The sequence below is a fragment of the Melozone crissalis genome, unplaced genomic scaffold, assembly GCF_028551555.1.
Source record: "Melozone crissalis strain CALT ecotype California unplaced genomic scaffold, PUWL_Pcris_2 ptg000023l_1, whole genome shotgun sequence".
NCBI classification, from domain to species: Eukaryota; Metazoa; Chordata; class Aves; order Passeriformes; family Passerellidae; genus Melozone; species Melozone crissalis.
Window position 1 is genome coordinate 30,806,831 of NW_026535801.1, and position 16,230 is coordinate 30,823,060.

General features: G+C 42.3%; 1 protein-coding gene across 1 annotated transcript in view; it reads left to right on the plus strand.

The window, feature by feature from the left end:
• PDIA5 (protein disulfide isomerase family A member 5) overlaps positions 1-16,230 on the plus strand; it is a 97,630-nt gene that overhangs the window by 63,688 nt on the left and 17,712 nt on the right. Inside the window, exons 12-14 of the mRNA XM_054278400.1 lie at positions 2,160-2,230; positions 3,535-3,698; positions 6,322-6,452. Of these exons, the coding sequence (XP_054134375.1) occupies positions 2,160-2,230; positions 3,535-3,698; positions 6,322-6,452 (366 nt within the window). The remainder of the gene's footprint in view (positions 1-2,159; positions 2,231-3,534; positions 3,699-6,321; positions 6,453-16,230) is intronic.

Below are 16,230 nucleotides of genomic sequence, written 5' to 3' on the forward strand. Positions count from 1 at the left end.
GGCCAAGGGACACACTGTGTAAATCCCATCAAGGTGAAGTTAGCCCTGCAGAAAATCACTGCTTGTACAAATTTAAGCTACCTAATTCAGAAAGGTTCCCAGGTATCTGAACTGGGAGTTGAGATGTCCGTTGGTTAAAAGTGAGGAAGAGGACAAAATGAATTCAGTTCCCTGCTCCTAAGAGGAGAAATAAATCAAATTGGGCAGGTGTCAGAGGGATCTGTCAGCCCCTTACACAAAGCCATATGCCTGCAAGTTTTCTGTGGGTGGCAAATAAATCATTTTCCAGCCTCTTTTGTGCTTTTAACCAAGATAAGGAGTGCTGAAAGTAACTCTTCCTCAGCCTGTCCCAGCTTCTTCCTGAATTCTCCTGTGAAGCTGTCGCATCAGGTTCCCAGCATTCTCACACCATGGTGTAAAATTAAAGCAAAGCTCTCTCCACCAGCTGAGCTCCTCTTGTTCTGCTGCTCCTACCACAATACTGTTTTTTCCTTAAAAGAATGGCGTGGGGCTCTTTAGTGCTGTGGTCTCTGTGCAGATGACTAAGTGGTATGGACTGTAGCTGGTGTTTGAACAGGAGCTGCCCTGAGATAAACTGCTTTGGTATTTGCTGTAATTCTTAGGTGGGATTTGCATTTGTTGTTCAAATGTTCCATAAACATGCCCTGAAAGTGTTCCATGGTGTGCTGTGGTGGCTGAATCTCTGTTTGCTCTGGTGAAGTTACTTACACCTGGGTGTCTTACTGCTCTTGGCTGCAAACACTCTTTACTTAGGCTATATAAAACATGCTTGTCTGGTTGAGTTCAGGCCCAGATTTGTGTCTGCTGGCTTCAGCCATCATCCCATCAGAAGGAAACAAAGCAGCACTGAGGTTCAGAGGCTTTGGTTTATTTTCTTTTGGACAATGGTGTAAAAATAGCCCCAGCCTGTTACCCGAACACCTCAGAGTCAGCTTTTGCTGGCATGCATTGAAACACATTTCTAGCCATATCTTCTGATACAACTTCCAAAAGCTCAGCAGAGTCTGGGTTTTCAAGTGCCCCTTCCAACAATAACAGCTCAGGAAAGTGAGCTGGCAGCTGCTGCAGAGGGGAGGGAGAGGTGCAGCAAGGCAGTGCACGGGATCGCAGCGCTCCGGGGCTGTGCCAGCGCCTTGTCCCAGCTGCCTGCACTCCAGTCAGACCTGAGCCTCACCTGCTGGGTGTTCACCCCAGCCCCTCTGTCCCTGTGCACTGTCCCAGGGGGGCTGCCATTGTGCCAGTCCCTTGGGGACAGGGCAGGGGCTGTCGCTGAGGCCCAGCAGCGCACTGGAGGTGCCAAAGTGTGGCAGGATCCTCACCTGGGCCTGAAAGTTCAGCCTGCCTGCGAGCAACTGCTGAAAGCAGTTGAAAGCAGTTTAATTTACACCCTAATACTTTATTCCAAGTCTGCTTTTCTCACTCATACATTCATTTTACTTTATTGTAATGTCAGCACTTAGCAGTGAAGTAATGGCAGATCTCAGGAGAACTTCGCACAAGCGAGAAAGCACCATTATCTCGGTTTTACAGATCCTGCTTATGTTGGGAACATATGTGGTGGTGTAATTACACTGATGTGATTAAATCAGTGCAAATACTTCCTAGAAGGACATGCTGCACCCTGTAAAGCAGGGCTTATTATCAGTGCAGTTGAATTCAAATTATATTACTCTATTAAGCTGTGCTAGTGTAAACCTCCACTGAAAGTCACAAAGACACGTGAGGAGCTGTGTTGCTTCTTTTTAAAGCAGATAAAGATTTGGCAACTGAAATGGGTGAGGTTGTGCTTTGCCCAAGAGCATGATGGATGCAATGGGCTTGACAAATGTTTATAGTACTTTTTGTAAGGAAAGAGGTGTGGGTGCGAAAGCAGGGATATAATAATAGTAGTAATAATAATAATAATAATAATAATAGTAATAATAATAATAATAATAATATTTAAATTCTTTGTTTAAACTGTTGTGTACATTTTGGAAAAAATCCTATATCATACTAAGGCTTTACAAATGTATTAAGTAAAATGCATACAAAATTCTAGTAGATCTTTATTACATGGTTTTGGATTTTGGTAATGGCTGAATGGGTCAATGAATAACCATGGTGTATACAACTTAATTGTTTTTTTTTTTTGGCAGGGTGTGGGCACTGTAAGAAAATGAAGCCAGAATATGAGAAGGCTGCAGAGTTTCTCCATGTAACCAGTGATGTAAGCTATTTTCCTTTATTATATCCTTCAAATAATCAGTAATAAAGAACTAGAGTAATAAAAGTGACTTTTCTCCCTACAACAAATTCAGCTGTTCTCATCCTCCCACAGGACCCTTCAAAATGTGCTTCCAAAGTACAGTCTCATCGCTGATGCATGAGCCCTGCCAAAGTCTGAGAAAGAACATTCTGTCTTGAACGAAAACAAAATCGAAAATGTTTATGTATTCTACTGTAGGCCTTATACATAATATGATCAAATCTAAAAATGGATTTTTTTCCTCTTACTTAAAGACATTGAATGTGAAAAAACATAGGCTTTTATTTATGAATTAGATTTGGAAAAAAACAAAAGGGGTTGATCCCTGTTTCAAGTACACCATTTTTAATGGTTGCACCACTCCATTAGCTTCATCATAAGTGCTCCATCAGCATGGCTGGAGAAGAGAGATCCAATAATACAAGTATTAGTGTTATTGATTCAGTCTCATGCTGTGTATGCCATGCAGGAGGAGAAGTAGAATTGGTCTCCCCCATACTTTAAGCATCTTCTGTGGAGACATCTAAAGTTCCTTTATTGCTGAGAGGGAGGAGATGAGAAAAACAAAGATCCAATTAATCACACTTTAAAAGTGCCTATTCTTCTGTGTCTCTAAAGGTGGTCCATGAAAAGATACCCACAAGTTTGGGAAAGATGAATTTGCCTTAAAGTAAACTTATCTTTAGCAGTGTTTGTTTCTTCTGGGAGAAACAGGGATATGTGGGAGGAAATGCAGTTTCTGGGAATGGCTCTTAAGCATTATAGAGTGAATTATATAAAGACAATCCATCAGAAATGGGAGGGGAACAGGTAAGACTCTGGTAACATTTAGTCCATAGTATGTCCCCTTCTGGTTTTGCATCAGTTCTCTGTGTCTTTCTGTATGTCTGTGCACAAAATCACAGCATTAAACATGTTGGAAAGGACCATTAAAATCAAGTCCAGCCTATGACCAAGCACCACCATGTCAACTAGACCATGGCACTGAGTGCCACATCCAGTCTTTCCTTAAACACCTCCAGGAATGGTGTCTCCACCATCTCCCTGGGCAGCCCATTCCAATGTCTAATCATCTTTTAGATGAAAAAATTCTTACTCATGTCCAACGCAAGCCCCTGGCACAGCTTAAGACTATGTCCTCTTGTTCTAGAGGCAGCAAAGGCACCTAGAGCATGAGTGACTGCCCCCAAGCCTGCTGTGTCCTGCTGAAAGGGTGTTTGTGTGTGTATGTGACTGGGATTTACAGGAGGGGATCTCTCTTTCAGAGTCCGGGTGTCCTTGCAGCAGTTGATGCTACTGTCAACAAGGCTCTGGCAGAAAGATATCACATCTCAGGGTTTCCTACTTTGAAGTATTTTAAGGATGGAGAGGAGAAATACACTCTGCCACACCTCAGGACAAAGAAGAAGATCATTGAATGGCTGCAGAAGTAAGTTTTGAGGGTTTTAAGATAGTATTTGGGTTCCTGGTTAGTGACTCCTGCAGATGGCTTTGATGAGGAACTAAGCAGAGTTTCAACACTGCCTAAATCCCTTGCTAACAAAATTACACTGAATTCCAGTATTCCAACCCAAAGAAGCATGTATGTTAATTATGGTCTCTAATACACCAAATCCTTTATTTGCCATGGGGTTTTTCATAGCTGCCCTGGTATTTCTTTCCCAAACTAAACATTTTTCAAATATACCTTAAGCCTTTCCCTGGAGAAGGAATAGCAATGGCTCTGAAAAATAAACAGAACATTTGCTGTTTCCTCTTTATACAAAGCAGCAGATCCCAGTGTTAGTAACTGAATTTCTACAGTTGTACTTTTCTCTTTCCAGCATTTCAGAGCCAATGCCTAGAATTCCACCCACGTGAGGCTGAAGGAAAGCCAGTGAGACCAACAAAACCAGCACCTTTGAGTGCACTAACCAACTTTTCTGGGTGGCGTGCAGAAATATGCAGAATTAAGTTTGATATGAAAATGATGACAATAATTCCATTCCAAAATAAATTGCTGGGAGAATTCTCTCTTTAAGTGTGTATTATATATGCATGTATGTAAAAGTATGCATATATATATAAAATATGCATTTTCTTTAGGTACTGTAAGCCTCATGTATTTTCTGCATTAGTCAAGGGGAAGAAAACCTGCCAGAGTTTTGTGAATATTTTAGTCATTTAACTAGTTGGCATGAGGAATGTAATCTTTATTTTCCCCCTTTTATTTGGTGGGGGAAGAGGCTGTGTGGGCTTCTCTTCTCTTCTCTTCTCTTCTCTTCTCTTCTCTTCTCTTCTCTTCTCTCTTTACATCTCTGACTGCTTCAAAGCAGGTAGTGGATATGGTCTGGCAGTCTTGTTGTAGCATGTTGAGGAGCTTTATCTGTATTTTACTTTTAGACATGGTACTCCCTTGGCCTCCCTGCCCACAGGGGCTCTAGGCTGCTGTATCTGTATTGTACATGAAGTCATTGTCCTCATTTCACTGCTTTGCTCAACTCTTTTGAGCACTGTGCACTTTGTGGTGAGTTAAACAGTCAGGCTGATGCTGCCTGTACCAGCAGGTGAATATGCAATGAGGAACAGGAAAGTGATGTTAATTCTTCTGGATCCTGCTGTGGCTCTTGAAGACTTTTGTCTGCAGCCTCAGCTAGTCAGCAGTGCAGGTGAAGCCCAGACAACTTTTCTTCTGCTCTTGGCTCCTGGATGTTCTCCCAGCTAGAGATGCATTCCCTTGTTTTCTGACAGGGATAGAACTGACACAGCTGCACTGAAGCTGGTGGAAATAGGGATGCATCTGGGGTGCAGGCTGGTGATAAAAGTACAGCTTGTGGAGACCTGTCTCAATGGGTGCTTGCAGCCATGCAGGTTTTGGCTGTGGTTCCTCTCTGGTGATTGTGGTGCCACACTAGGCTGTTACCAGTTGCTGGGTAGCTTATTCCAGGTCAGTGTGGAAAATTTTGTGTGAGAGTAAAGTCCCACCTCTGTAACTGTAATCAGTGATAGCTCACAACAACTGTGTTCATGCAGGAATTCAGCTAAAGGACACACTGTGTAACTCTTCTTTCTTTGAAACACATCTAAGTCTTTCTCTAAAAACTGGAAAATCAGTAATGGTGGAAATACAATGAATGTCCACCAAGTGACCTTGAGAAGGACTTTAAAAATTGAGTTTTTCTCCACTTGGTTTTTATGTACCTGATACAACTTAAAATGGTGTCATTGAAAGTGTCAGGAAAGTCTGAAAAGCTAATTTATTACCAAGGCGACATATGAAGGTCTTTATACCGTGGCACCATTCTGATGATTTTATATAAAGTAATCACTATTTAAGATACAGCAGGAATGAATTTAATGAGTCTGAGAGAGGTCTGTGAGCTAGTGAATAGCAGAATTTTTGTTAGAGACACTCTAGGTGTGCAGGATTGCTCTGATCTAGCCAGTATGTGCAGTCATAATTGAAACCTGACATTCTCTTTACCAAAGTAAAATATTCTGGTTCAGTCACCCCCAGTATTCCAAGTGGAACAATGCTGATTTTTGCATCCTGGCTTTAATATCTGAATTCTAGAGAAGGTCATGAAATTCTTTACAGAAGTTTGCATGATAGGGATAAAGAGTACAAAAAGGATATTTGAATGGAAAGTGCTGTCCTATATCAATTGCCTTTTAATTCCACCTGCTTGCTGTTCTTCTCAGTTCAAGGCTGTGGATGGTACAGTGATGTGTATCAATGTTTTTACCAGCCAGGTGTTGGATGCAATGTAGGAAGTCTTTATTTGACATTTCTACTCATATGCCTGACTACAGTCACTTAAATTATATTTTAATTATTTTAAATTATATTTTAAATTATCTGAGTTCCAGAAATTAACTTTCATCTTTTTTTTTTTTTTTTTTTTTTGCTGTTGCCTGGTGTTGGAAATATTGAGTATGTCTTTCTACTGCGCAGACATCTTGAAGGATTTTTCACATCAGTTACCTCATGCTAATTATGACCAGGACAATGCTGTCCCTTTATCTGCTTCCAGAAACATTTTCAAACCAATTTCATTGTCTTGCTTTTCTAGTCCTGAAGCACCACCTCCACCTGAGCCTGCATGGGAAGAAAAACAGACCAGTGTTATCCACCTTGCTGGAGAAGACTTCAGGGAGTCATTGAAGAAGAAGAAGCACACCCTTGTCATGTTCTATGCACCATGTGAGTAAATAACCTCTCTGTGAGGATGGGTTTTATAAGCCCTACATTTACCATGAAATCCTGAATTAATTCCCTTGCTGTCCCCAGACTTTTAAGGGTAAAGAGCTGATTCTGAATATAAGTGCATGGGAACATTATTGGCACCATCATTTGTATCTTTATAAGTGGAAACAAAACAGTATATAATGGGTACATTATTTAATGCAGACACCAAAGCAGGCAGCAATACAAAAACAAAACAGATTTATTTTCCTCTGCTGCATTTTATGGTCCATATAACAAAATGTGATCCTTTATAGTAGCACAGTGGACATGGAGAGCCTGATTCATTAATGCAGCACTTCAGTGGTGAAATCAATACAGTAGTGTAGGAGGAATCAGTCCACGAGGTGGAGAACAAATTTTGATGGAATAAATTTTGTCAGTAATAAATCTGCATTTAAGTGTCCACTGGGACTAGGGACATAGCTTTCTCCTCCCAGATTTTTTTGCATGCATCACATAGTCACTTTGGTTTTGAAGCTCCTGAGAATATTTCTAGAGAAGTTTAGAATCAGGCCTTTTATAAATAAGGTGAATGAGAGGGACCTCTTCTGTTTTCTGTGCTGTCCCAGAGACAGGCAGACTAGGTACAAGTTCTTGGCTTTTGAGGGGCTTTTCAAAGGGAGAAGATAATCCAGGCATTTCATATTAGATACTATTAATGTGCCTTTATGCCCCCATGACTCAATGCCCCCAGATACAAAAAACAATTCTTCCAAATCACACGGCCAGCAATTAATGGATAACCTTCAGATAAACAGCTACCAAATTGTTCCCATTAAAGCAAAGGTATTTTCCATAAAGAGAGAAAAGGTCCTTAATGTTTAATCAGGCAGCCCCTTATTTTGCTTTTCAGTTAGAGAATTAAACATGAATGCTTTGGGGCTCATATGAAGGGATGTGGGAGAAAGCAGGGGCGCAGTTCAGGAGGGAGATTTCTGGAAGGTTGTAAAAGAAAACGGAAGGGGACATAATCCCTTTTCCAGTCCAGTTCCCACCACCTATTGACTGAAAATTGCCCATGTGCCAGGAATTTCTGATTCATGGACCTCAGCTGGTTAAGAGCACATTGTAATTTTAAAATCAAATGATTGCCCATGAAATGGTAAGATTTAGGAGTTCACTGTCTCTCGAGTTCTCTTTACCCGATTAGTGACTTTCTGCATAAGAGGGATTTATTTCACTTTTGGTTTTTAGCTGCATCTTTTTAAGATTCTTGATCCTTTTTAAAGCCACATTTAAAGCAAAGACTCTATGTGTGATGAGTATGCAGCTCCCAGGGTTGAAAGCATGAGGGGTGCTTTTTGTCATTTGACTTCCACCCTTACTTTAGGAGGGGTTGAGTAAAGATCAGCCTGGCCCTTTCTACATGAGCAGGCTGTAAAAATGTGGCTTGTGTGATGTAAAAGTGTTGGGTGCTTTGAGGCTGCACTTAAGACACATTTTTGCACTGTTTTTGACACAGTGCTGCAGGAGACACCTATGTACAGGACAGAGGGGTGTTAACTGGAACCCAGTCTGGCCTTCCTGTGACTCCTAAGGCAGCGTTGCTGTTGTGGTGTCAGTACGTGGGTCATGCACAGTTTCTGATTTGTCAGATTTGTTCTCTAAATGTGGAAGTGTCTGTGAGCAAAGCACAAAGCAGGCACACAGAGGGAGTGCAGCAAGCCTGCACTTTGTTGGGTGCAGGGGAAAGTACCAGATCAGTATTTTAAATCTCCATTTTCTATGAAAGAAACATTAATACAGTAAAATAATTACATTTATTAAAAACACTATATATTTTCAGCTTTTGTGCAGTGATAATGTACTTCCTGTTAAATTTTATAGATTAGCTTTTGTTTACCATCTTCTCAGTCTTGAGACTTCTTGAAGTTTACATTGCCAATTAATCTTAACTTGCTTATTTTAGTGCAGAAGGAACACTACTAAAATTTCAAGGTCCCATTACCTCAACTAATTTTCTTTTTCTAGTCAAATCCACATCTTAGGTCAAGGCAGACTCACAGTATGCTATTCCATTCATTTGTGACTCTGTGGCAGTATTTGTTACACTTCCACATATGCTGAGATATTTTAGGATTGGGGGGGTGTGTATACATGCATATATAAAGTATGTTTATATATAAATATTTATGCTAAGAAATGTATCTCTCATCTGCCATTAGAATTTAAAGCAGAAAATTGAGTATCCTGACCTTTGTCAAGCTTTGAGCTAGAGTGACAAACCTTTAGGCAAAGGCCACAGATTTATATCTTAGATGCAAATTAAAATGAGATCTGGCTTTCCTGTGGCAGCTTCCAGTCCAGATTACTTAATATGTATAGGAGAGCCACCAATGTGCTGTTGTGCTGATAACTCAGGGCTGAGTTGAGCAGGGCTTTAATGGTACTGAGCAGTGCTTCACAGTGATTTAGCTCTGGAGGAGAAGGCTGCTACATCCACATGGAAAAGATAGGGAGCTCAGTACTCTGTCTCGTGGAATATGGGTGAAGCATAAACATAAAGGTTATTCTGCATGGCTGTGGAATATTTTAATGACTGAGAATCAGAATCAAGACTCTGGAATTACTGGGGGAAAAAGTCCACTCCTGTGGGCTTGACATCACAGAGGTCTTGATTTCACATTCCCATTCCTGCATGCTGGCATCTGTGTGTGCTGCAGTGACTGATTTGGGGCAGGAGGCAGGAATAGGGGCAGGTTCCCAATACTGTTGTGGGAAAAAGTGCCTGCTGCAGAAAACCCAGTGCTGCTTGTGCCAATAATGACCTGAGACCAGATCTTCATCCAGATGTCCTTTGGGTAGGTCTGTACCATGCCACACTGGCACGTGTTAGAGCTACTCAGGGATAGGACTTGGGGCAGGCTGCTGGCGTCTGTGCTGCACAGCACCTGGCCCAGCTCTTCTCTGAACCCTTTGGCAGCTCTTGTGAAGATGTAATTGTCATCCCACTCATGTACCTTTAAGTTCAAAATGCCTAAAATAAGAGGAATACAATGGTACCATCTGCAGAAGGGAAGCATGAAGCCTCAGATGTGTGTGGGGACTGCTGTGAGGGGTTGGGGGAGTATTTGAAAGCAGCAGGATTGATGCACCAGCACTTGAGAAGCTTTTGGAGAGAGTTTATAGGGCTTGTCTGTATTTTTTTCATAATCCAGTCCTTGGACTACTGGATTCCATCAGCTACTTCAGGTTTGCTTTTATAACTGTTTGGTTTTGTCCAGAAATGGGGAGAGGAGACAACTACTCCGAGTATGGTTTGGTGTGCACATGGAGCCTGGTACATGGATGATCAGGATTTGGGGGCTGCAGGCTGTGTTGGGAAGTAGCCAAATGGACAAGAGCAGGCAGACTGCAGTGCTGAACCAGCCAGGGTCGGGAGGGCAGTGGCTGCAGGTCTGAACCTGCACCCAGAGCTTGGTTCAACACTTGCAGCACTAAAGTGAGGTGTCCTAGGCTGACCTGTTTGCATCAATGCCTCTTCTGGCATCAGCACCCTGACCTTTCTTTCTTCTTTCTCTTATGTCCTCCCTGTTTATAAAGCTTATCTGGATGTGTTTTATCTGCATTTTTACTTTTATGTGCTCTCTCCACTCCGTTATTCCAGATAATTGAGATTTGACTTTGACAATGCATTAAATTTTAACCTCCTACTACTGTAGCACTGAAAACTGTGCAAAATAGAAGCAGTTGGTTGTGATTAGTTGTCAGAATCACAAAGGGTAACAAAAGTTCCAGTAAATAATGTCTTTGTGGTTGGAGATGTTTTTTCTGCATTACTCAAACAAATTATGGGGAAAAAAAGAATGATTGAAGCTGGGTGAGACTTCTCTGCAGTGCCCAGGGACACTGAGGCAAAGGGCTCAAATTGAAACACAGGAAAGTTTGCATAACCATTTAGAGGAAGTGGTGGGGTTTTTACTATGGTTGTGGTTAAATACTTGAACAAGGTGACACAAGAGGCTCCATCCTTGGAAATATTCAAACCCAAACTTCAACCTGCTGAAGTTGACCCTGTTTTGAGCAAGGGAGTTAGACTAGATGATCTCCCAAAGTTCCTTCCAACACAGCAATGCTGTATTTCTAGGAATAGCTATACTGGAGTTTGAGATACACAGTGGGTTTCTATTTGGTTTGGGGTTTGGTTTTGCTGATTGTGATTTAGGTTGTTTTTCCCCCTTCTCATCCAGTTTTGATTTTCTCTAAACAGGAAAGGCTTAATAACACCCCTTGCTGATTCTTGAGCAGAAACAGAAAATGTCCACTTTCAAGTTACAAGAACATAATTTTTTTGGTTGAGATTGCTGCTTCCAAAGAGACTACAAATGAATCAACTGTATCAGAAAGGAATTATATATAATAGACCAATCATTAACAGGTCCAAATGATGGAGGGGAGGGCACTCTGTTTTTAGATCAGTCACTTTAAATGGCAGGAATCAGCACTTACCAAATTCATTCAGTTTTTACCTTCAGTGTCAAAACACGAGTTAATCAGCCCTTTTAAAGAATAAAGACTTTCAGCAGCAATGGGAAGTAGCTGGGGGAAAGTGCTCCCTTTTAATTGTTCATAAGGGGGGCAGTTGCCAATGTTATTGACTTGCCAAATGACCTCTATTTGTGGGACTCAATAGGGTTCACAGAATGGATATTTTTAATAAATGCTTTGCTGGGAGCTGATTTCCCGTTCTGTGTTCAGCTGTGAAACTTTCACTTCACTAGAAACTAATTTCATCAGCTGGAAAAAGTTATTTTCTGGTGAAGCCTGACCCACAGAGGTACTGAGAGAGCACCCAGAAGTAAACCATCCTGAGGATGGTTTGAATGAAGTGGTTTTGGATGGAGCAAGTGGCTGTACTGCTGCAAGAGGATGTGCAGTCAGAGGTAATCAGCCTCTTTGATTCTTCACTTACTCTTTTCTGTAGGGTTTTTCTTTCAGGGCTGGGAGAAGGGAATAAAGATGCCTAATTTGTGTTGCATCTGATAAAGTCCCAGAAGACTTTAGGGAGCTTTTGGAGCCATTAAAAGGCTGTGTGTTGATCTAAGGTTTTTGTAGGAGATGGAACCTGGTTCTGATGTAAAACACACAAAAGCAGGAACATTGACATCATTGGTGTCTGATGGGTCAACTCCTGGCCACCATTAAGAAGTAAGTGGGAAATCAGGTATGACTTTGCTCAGCAGTAAGGAATCAGACAGGGATCTGACTAAATGAGTTGTGCCATCCCTGTGTGTTTCATCAAGAGCCCATAAAATGCTGAGAGCTAAGCAAGCCTGCATTCATTTTACCCACAAAGTTTGTTCAAGATTTTAATTATTCTGTATCCTGGTCTGCTCCTCCTCTGTGTTTTCACAACAGAAACTGCTTGGTTTCTTCTGTCCAAGTTACACATCAAGGAATATCCAATGACAATAAGCACTTGGCTGAGAGTCCTTGCCAGGGTGGGTCACACTGGGGGCACAGAGGGGCTCATGGCTTTGAGCTGTTAATGCTGACAGCCAGGAGGGCAGAGTGCTCCTCCCTCCCTGGGACCCAGGCTGTCATCAAAAACCTCTTCTGAAGGAAGCACTAGTGTTTCCTTTTCATCCTTCCTGATTTTGGAGCAAGCTTGGCCAAAGCTGGTTGTGCCATATCTCAGCCTTTGCACAGGCAGTTTTGGGGAGTTAATGCTGTGTTTTGGTTAAGCTGCGTTGCTGTAGGAAAACATGGCAAATTCTGTTGGCTGTGAGGCCTCAGCCTGTGGCTGCTGGGCCTGAGATGAGCAGTCTGGGTCACTGCTGGGTCACTCAGCAGACTTGGGTGACATTGTTCTGTGTGAAGTATGCACAGAGAGGGAGAACATACACGACAATTGAGTTTATGAGTTCAGATGTGCGGAGCAAAGCAGCAGCACGGATGAATTTCGTGTCCCACGATGGCCTCAGATTGGCTCCCACCAAGAGGTTTTCCTGTCACTTGCAAGCACATCTTGTTAAGTTTTGATTAGGAGGCTGTATCAAAGAGCCTGAACAAAATGCGCATGTTTATAAATGAAGCTTAAGCTATCAAAAAATTATTTAAAACATGCTGAACAGAAAGAATCCCTTTCAAGGCAAAAAACCTTGCAGGAAGGATTTTCTGGCTGTTGACTGAGCAAGGCAATGTCTGGACCCTCTGATAATGAGGCTGTAAGTCCTGTGTGGGCTGGCACTGCAGAATTTTTGATGATAGCTCTGCCACTAACTGCTTTCCCTCCTGCATCAATGGTGCTCTTGTTACAGGTGCATTACCGAGGTGTGATCCTTTCGGTGTGAATAGTGCTGATGCCACAGAGCCCCTTAACAGGCTGGGTCTGATAAAGGATGAATTCACAGAGTGGTCTCTGCAATCAGGCTGGCAGAGCTGCTCTTAGCCCCATTGTTTGTGCCGAGGAGATTAATTAGTGCCGAGAGAACGGTTTGAGCTGCACTTCCCCAGACTGTGCATAACCCACACAAAGTGCTCACAGTGCCTGTGGTGGAGTGGTGACAGTAAACTAAAAGTTGTTGGGGTGATCCAGCTGCTCTTGTTTTGTAACCCTAAAATGTTACAGCTGTTTGATTTGGTGTGCAGAATATTGCCTGTATATAAACAGCTCCAGCTCGTGGGAAGGGAAGAGGAGGGAAGTGTGTGCCTTGCTCCGTGGAATTCTCTCCTCACAGACACACAGCTATGTTGGTGCAGTGTCACTGTGGGCATATTAGGAGATTATGAACATGCCCCCCATCCTTATGCACTGTCACAAAAACCATTTCCAATAAGACAAATGCTTTTTTTGGTGGTGTGTAATGTTGTCTGACAGGAGCTCCTTTTAAGCATCAGTGCAGCTGAAATTCCAGTGCTCTGCTGGCTGCTGCTAACTCAGCAGCATGTCTTCTATTAGTGGTGTCCACTGGCATGTCAAATGGCAAAATTTCATTTGCTCTGTGACTGTGTTTGCAGTTAACCAGGGCTGATGCTGGCTTGGTTAACTGCTGCTGCCAGCTTTGTTCGAGCTACACAGGCCAGTGGCACAGTGGAAAATGCAGGTCTGCTGGAACTGGCTCAAAGGTATGGTTTGGGTGTAATTGTTGACCTTTATACCCTTTCTGTCCAGAGGTGACTTGCTGTATAGCTTTCCAACTCAAAGGATTGCTTGTTGCCAAATGCTGAGTGCTGGCATGTCATTTGTATTTCACTGCAGTCAGTCATATCCTTGTTTTTTGTAGTGGATGAAACAGTCCAGGAGTTTTGTGCTGAGTCTTTTTACTCTCTTCACTTCTGCAATTTGACTTGCTCTGATGACTTTGTTGCTGTTGCAGTTCTTCATATCTCATGGCTATGGTTTCCCAATAATTTGGGTTTTCTATGTTTTGTCTCATTTGTATACCTCCAAGGTGTTACAAAATAAGAGTTCAGATAGCTTGGGAAAAACTCAACAAAATCTACCAGCACGCTGTGAAATTTGGAGTAGTTTATGTGTTGTTAAGAATAGTCAGACAAGGCTTGGTTCACCTGATGCTTAACTGAAAACCTCATAACATTTTTCAAATCAAAGGACATGTCACCCTCTTTCAATTACTACTGTCAGAGATATGATTATTCTGTGGTGTCAGGTCATGTCATCATTGCTGATCTTTGGGTCCAGATAAGCAATAAAAAGCCCTCCAGTTCTCTACTGGTAAAACAAAGTGAATTAACCTTTCAGTTTCATCTCCAAATGCCTTTCTCAAATCTGCCTGTGGATTCAATAACTCCTGTAGCCACACAAATTGCATTGGTTTAAGCAGTATACCCTTTTCCAGCTCTTATCTGTGCAATTACTGTCTGTGGCCTGTCTTTCCTTGATTGACCAAGTCATATTCTGGTTTTAATTCTAGTTAATCGCTTGGAACTCTTGAAGTGGAAACAGGCTTTGCTTGGCTCTGTGGTGTGCGAGCTCCCGGGCTGGCTTTGATAGCTGTGCAGAGCTGCTGCTTGCACTTGCTTAGAATTGCAGTCATTTAAAAGCCAGTAACAGAGGGCACTATCTACCCCTGTTATTTAAACGGTGATGATTTCAAGCAGAGATGGGGAATTGGAAAGTCGTTCTGTGTTCTGCACTTTGCACGCTGAGGGCTCCATCCTGCCACGTGCTGAGCCCTCCGAGGCCCTGATGGTTTCACAGCTGAACAAATGGAGTCAGCACCTTGCAGCCTGGCTCCCTGTCAGGCAGGATTGTGAACCCTGAGAGTCACTTAACCTCTTCCTGACTCTGTTTAACCTTGGCTGTAATGACAGAGGGGGATAATCACATCTGTCTCTCTTAGGAGCAATTAGAAGGGTAATTAATTGACATTAGTTAAAGCATTTGAGATCACCCGTTGAGAGGCACTAAAGGAAGCCGGGGGCTGAGGGGGGAGCAGAGCCCTTTCTCACGCTGAGGGTAGAGCACAGACAGCACAAATGCCACGGTCTCACAAATCACTGGGCTTTCAGATCTCCTCTAAGGAGTTGGCCAGGACTTTGTTATGAAAGTACTGACAGTTTAAGTTAGTGTATTTAATATGAAAGCAGTCTGCATTAAAATGTGTGCATGTTTAAACTCTCTCCTTAAAAAAACCCTCATGGAAAATATATGCACACCACTTTGTGACTTTATTTATCAGAATTTTATTACGTATGAGATGCTAAAAGCACGTACGGCAACAACACAGGTAGGGTTATAAATCATTATGTGTTACTGATGGGCAGAAGGTATAAGGGAGTGCTTTCTGAAGGCAAAATGCCCAGTCAGTGGTGCTGCAGTGTTCTAGTTGGGATGCTCAGGTTGGGGTTGGCAGGGGCTCTCGTCCTTGCCTGACCCACGGGCGGTGCTGGCTCCTGCAGCCCCGGCCGCTCGGAGACGGAGCCACGAGCGCAGCCAGCCCATGGCACTGCTGAGCACCTCAGCTCAGCCATGCACGCCAAGGACAGCTGTCTTCTGATCAGGTACAGAGCCACTGTGTGAAACCAGCTCTTTTACAAAACCATTTCCTTTCAGACTAAAATTCACTAGTTATGGGGAATGTGAATTTCCATCTAAATTTGACTCGCTTCAGCACGCAACTAGCTCTGGATCTTACTCAGCCTTTGGCACCCAGCTTGAATAGCTCATTAGAATGAAATTTAGAGACTGACTTTTCTCGATTTCTATCACTTCTTAATCTTTGGGTTTAAGCTATTGACACACTGAGCTTCCTGAGTCCCTTTGCCATGAAACACGTCTTTCAGTTCTGTTGTTTTTCTTATGGAACTTCTGAACCCCCTCCAGTTTGAACTCATAGTTGATTTGTGGGCTCAGAACTGCAAACAGCACTTCAGAGGTGCCAGGCATAGAGGCCCTCTCCACATCTGCTTACTATTTTAACTTATATATTCAGTGTAGTTCGTTTTGACAACTCCATCATTTTCTTTCAAAGCTATATTGCTAGCATTGTTTGGATTTTTTTGCTTCTAATACATTTAAAGCCCCTTACATACTTAAAACATCATTATTACCTCTGCTGACTGTAGGTACTGCTTTGATGTCCATTTGCTTGCTTTATATATTTTGTACAAATTGTTAGCTTTTGATTTATATTCATTAAAAAACAGCTTCACCTTTCTTCTATGTGCTATGCTAATACAGCTTCCTCTCTTCTAAGGAAACTGAATTAACCTTGTACTGTTCAGCTGTAGAGAGGTTATATTATATCACTGGGCTTTGTAGTTTCAA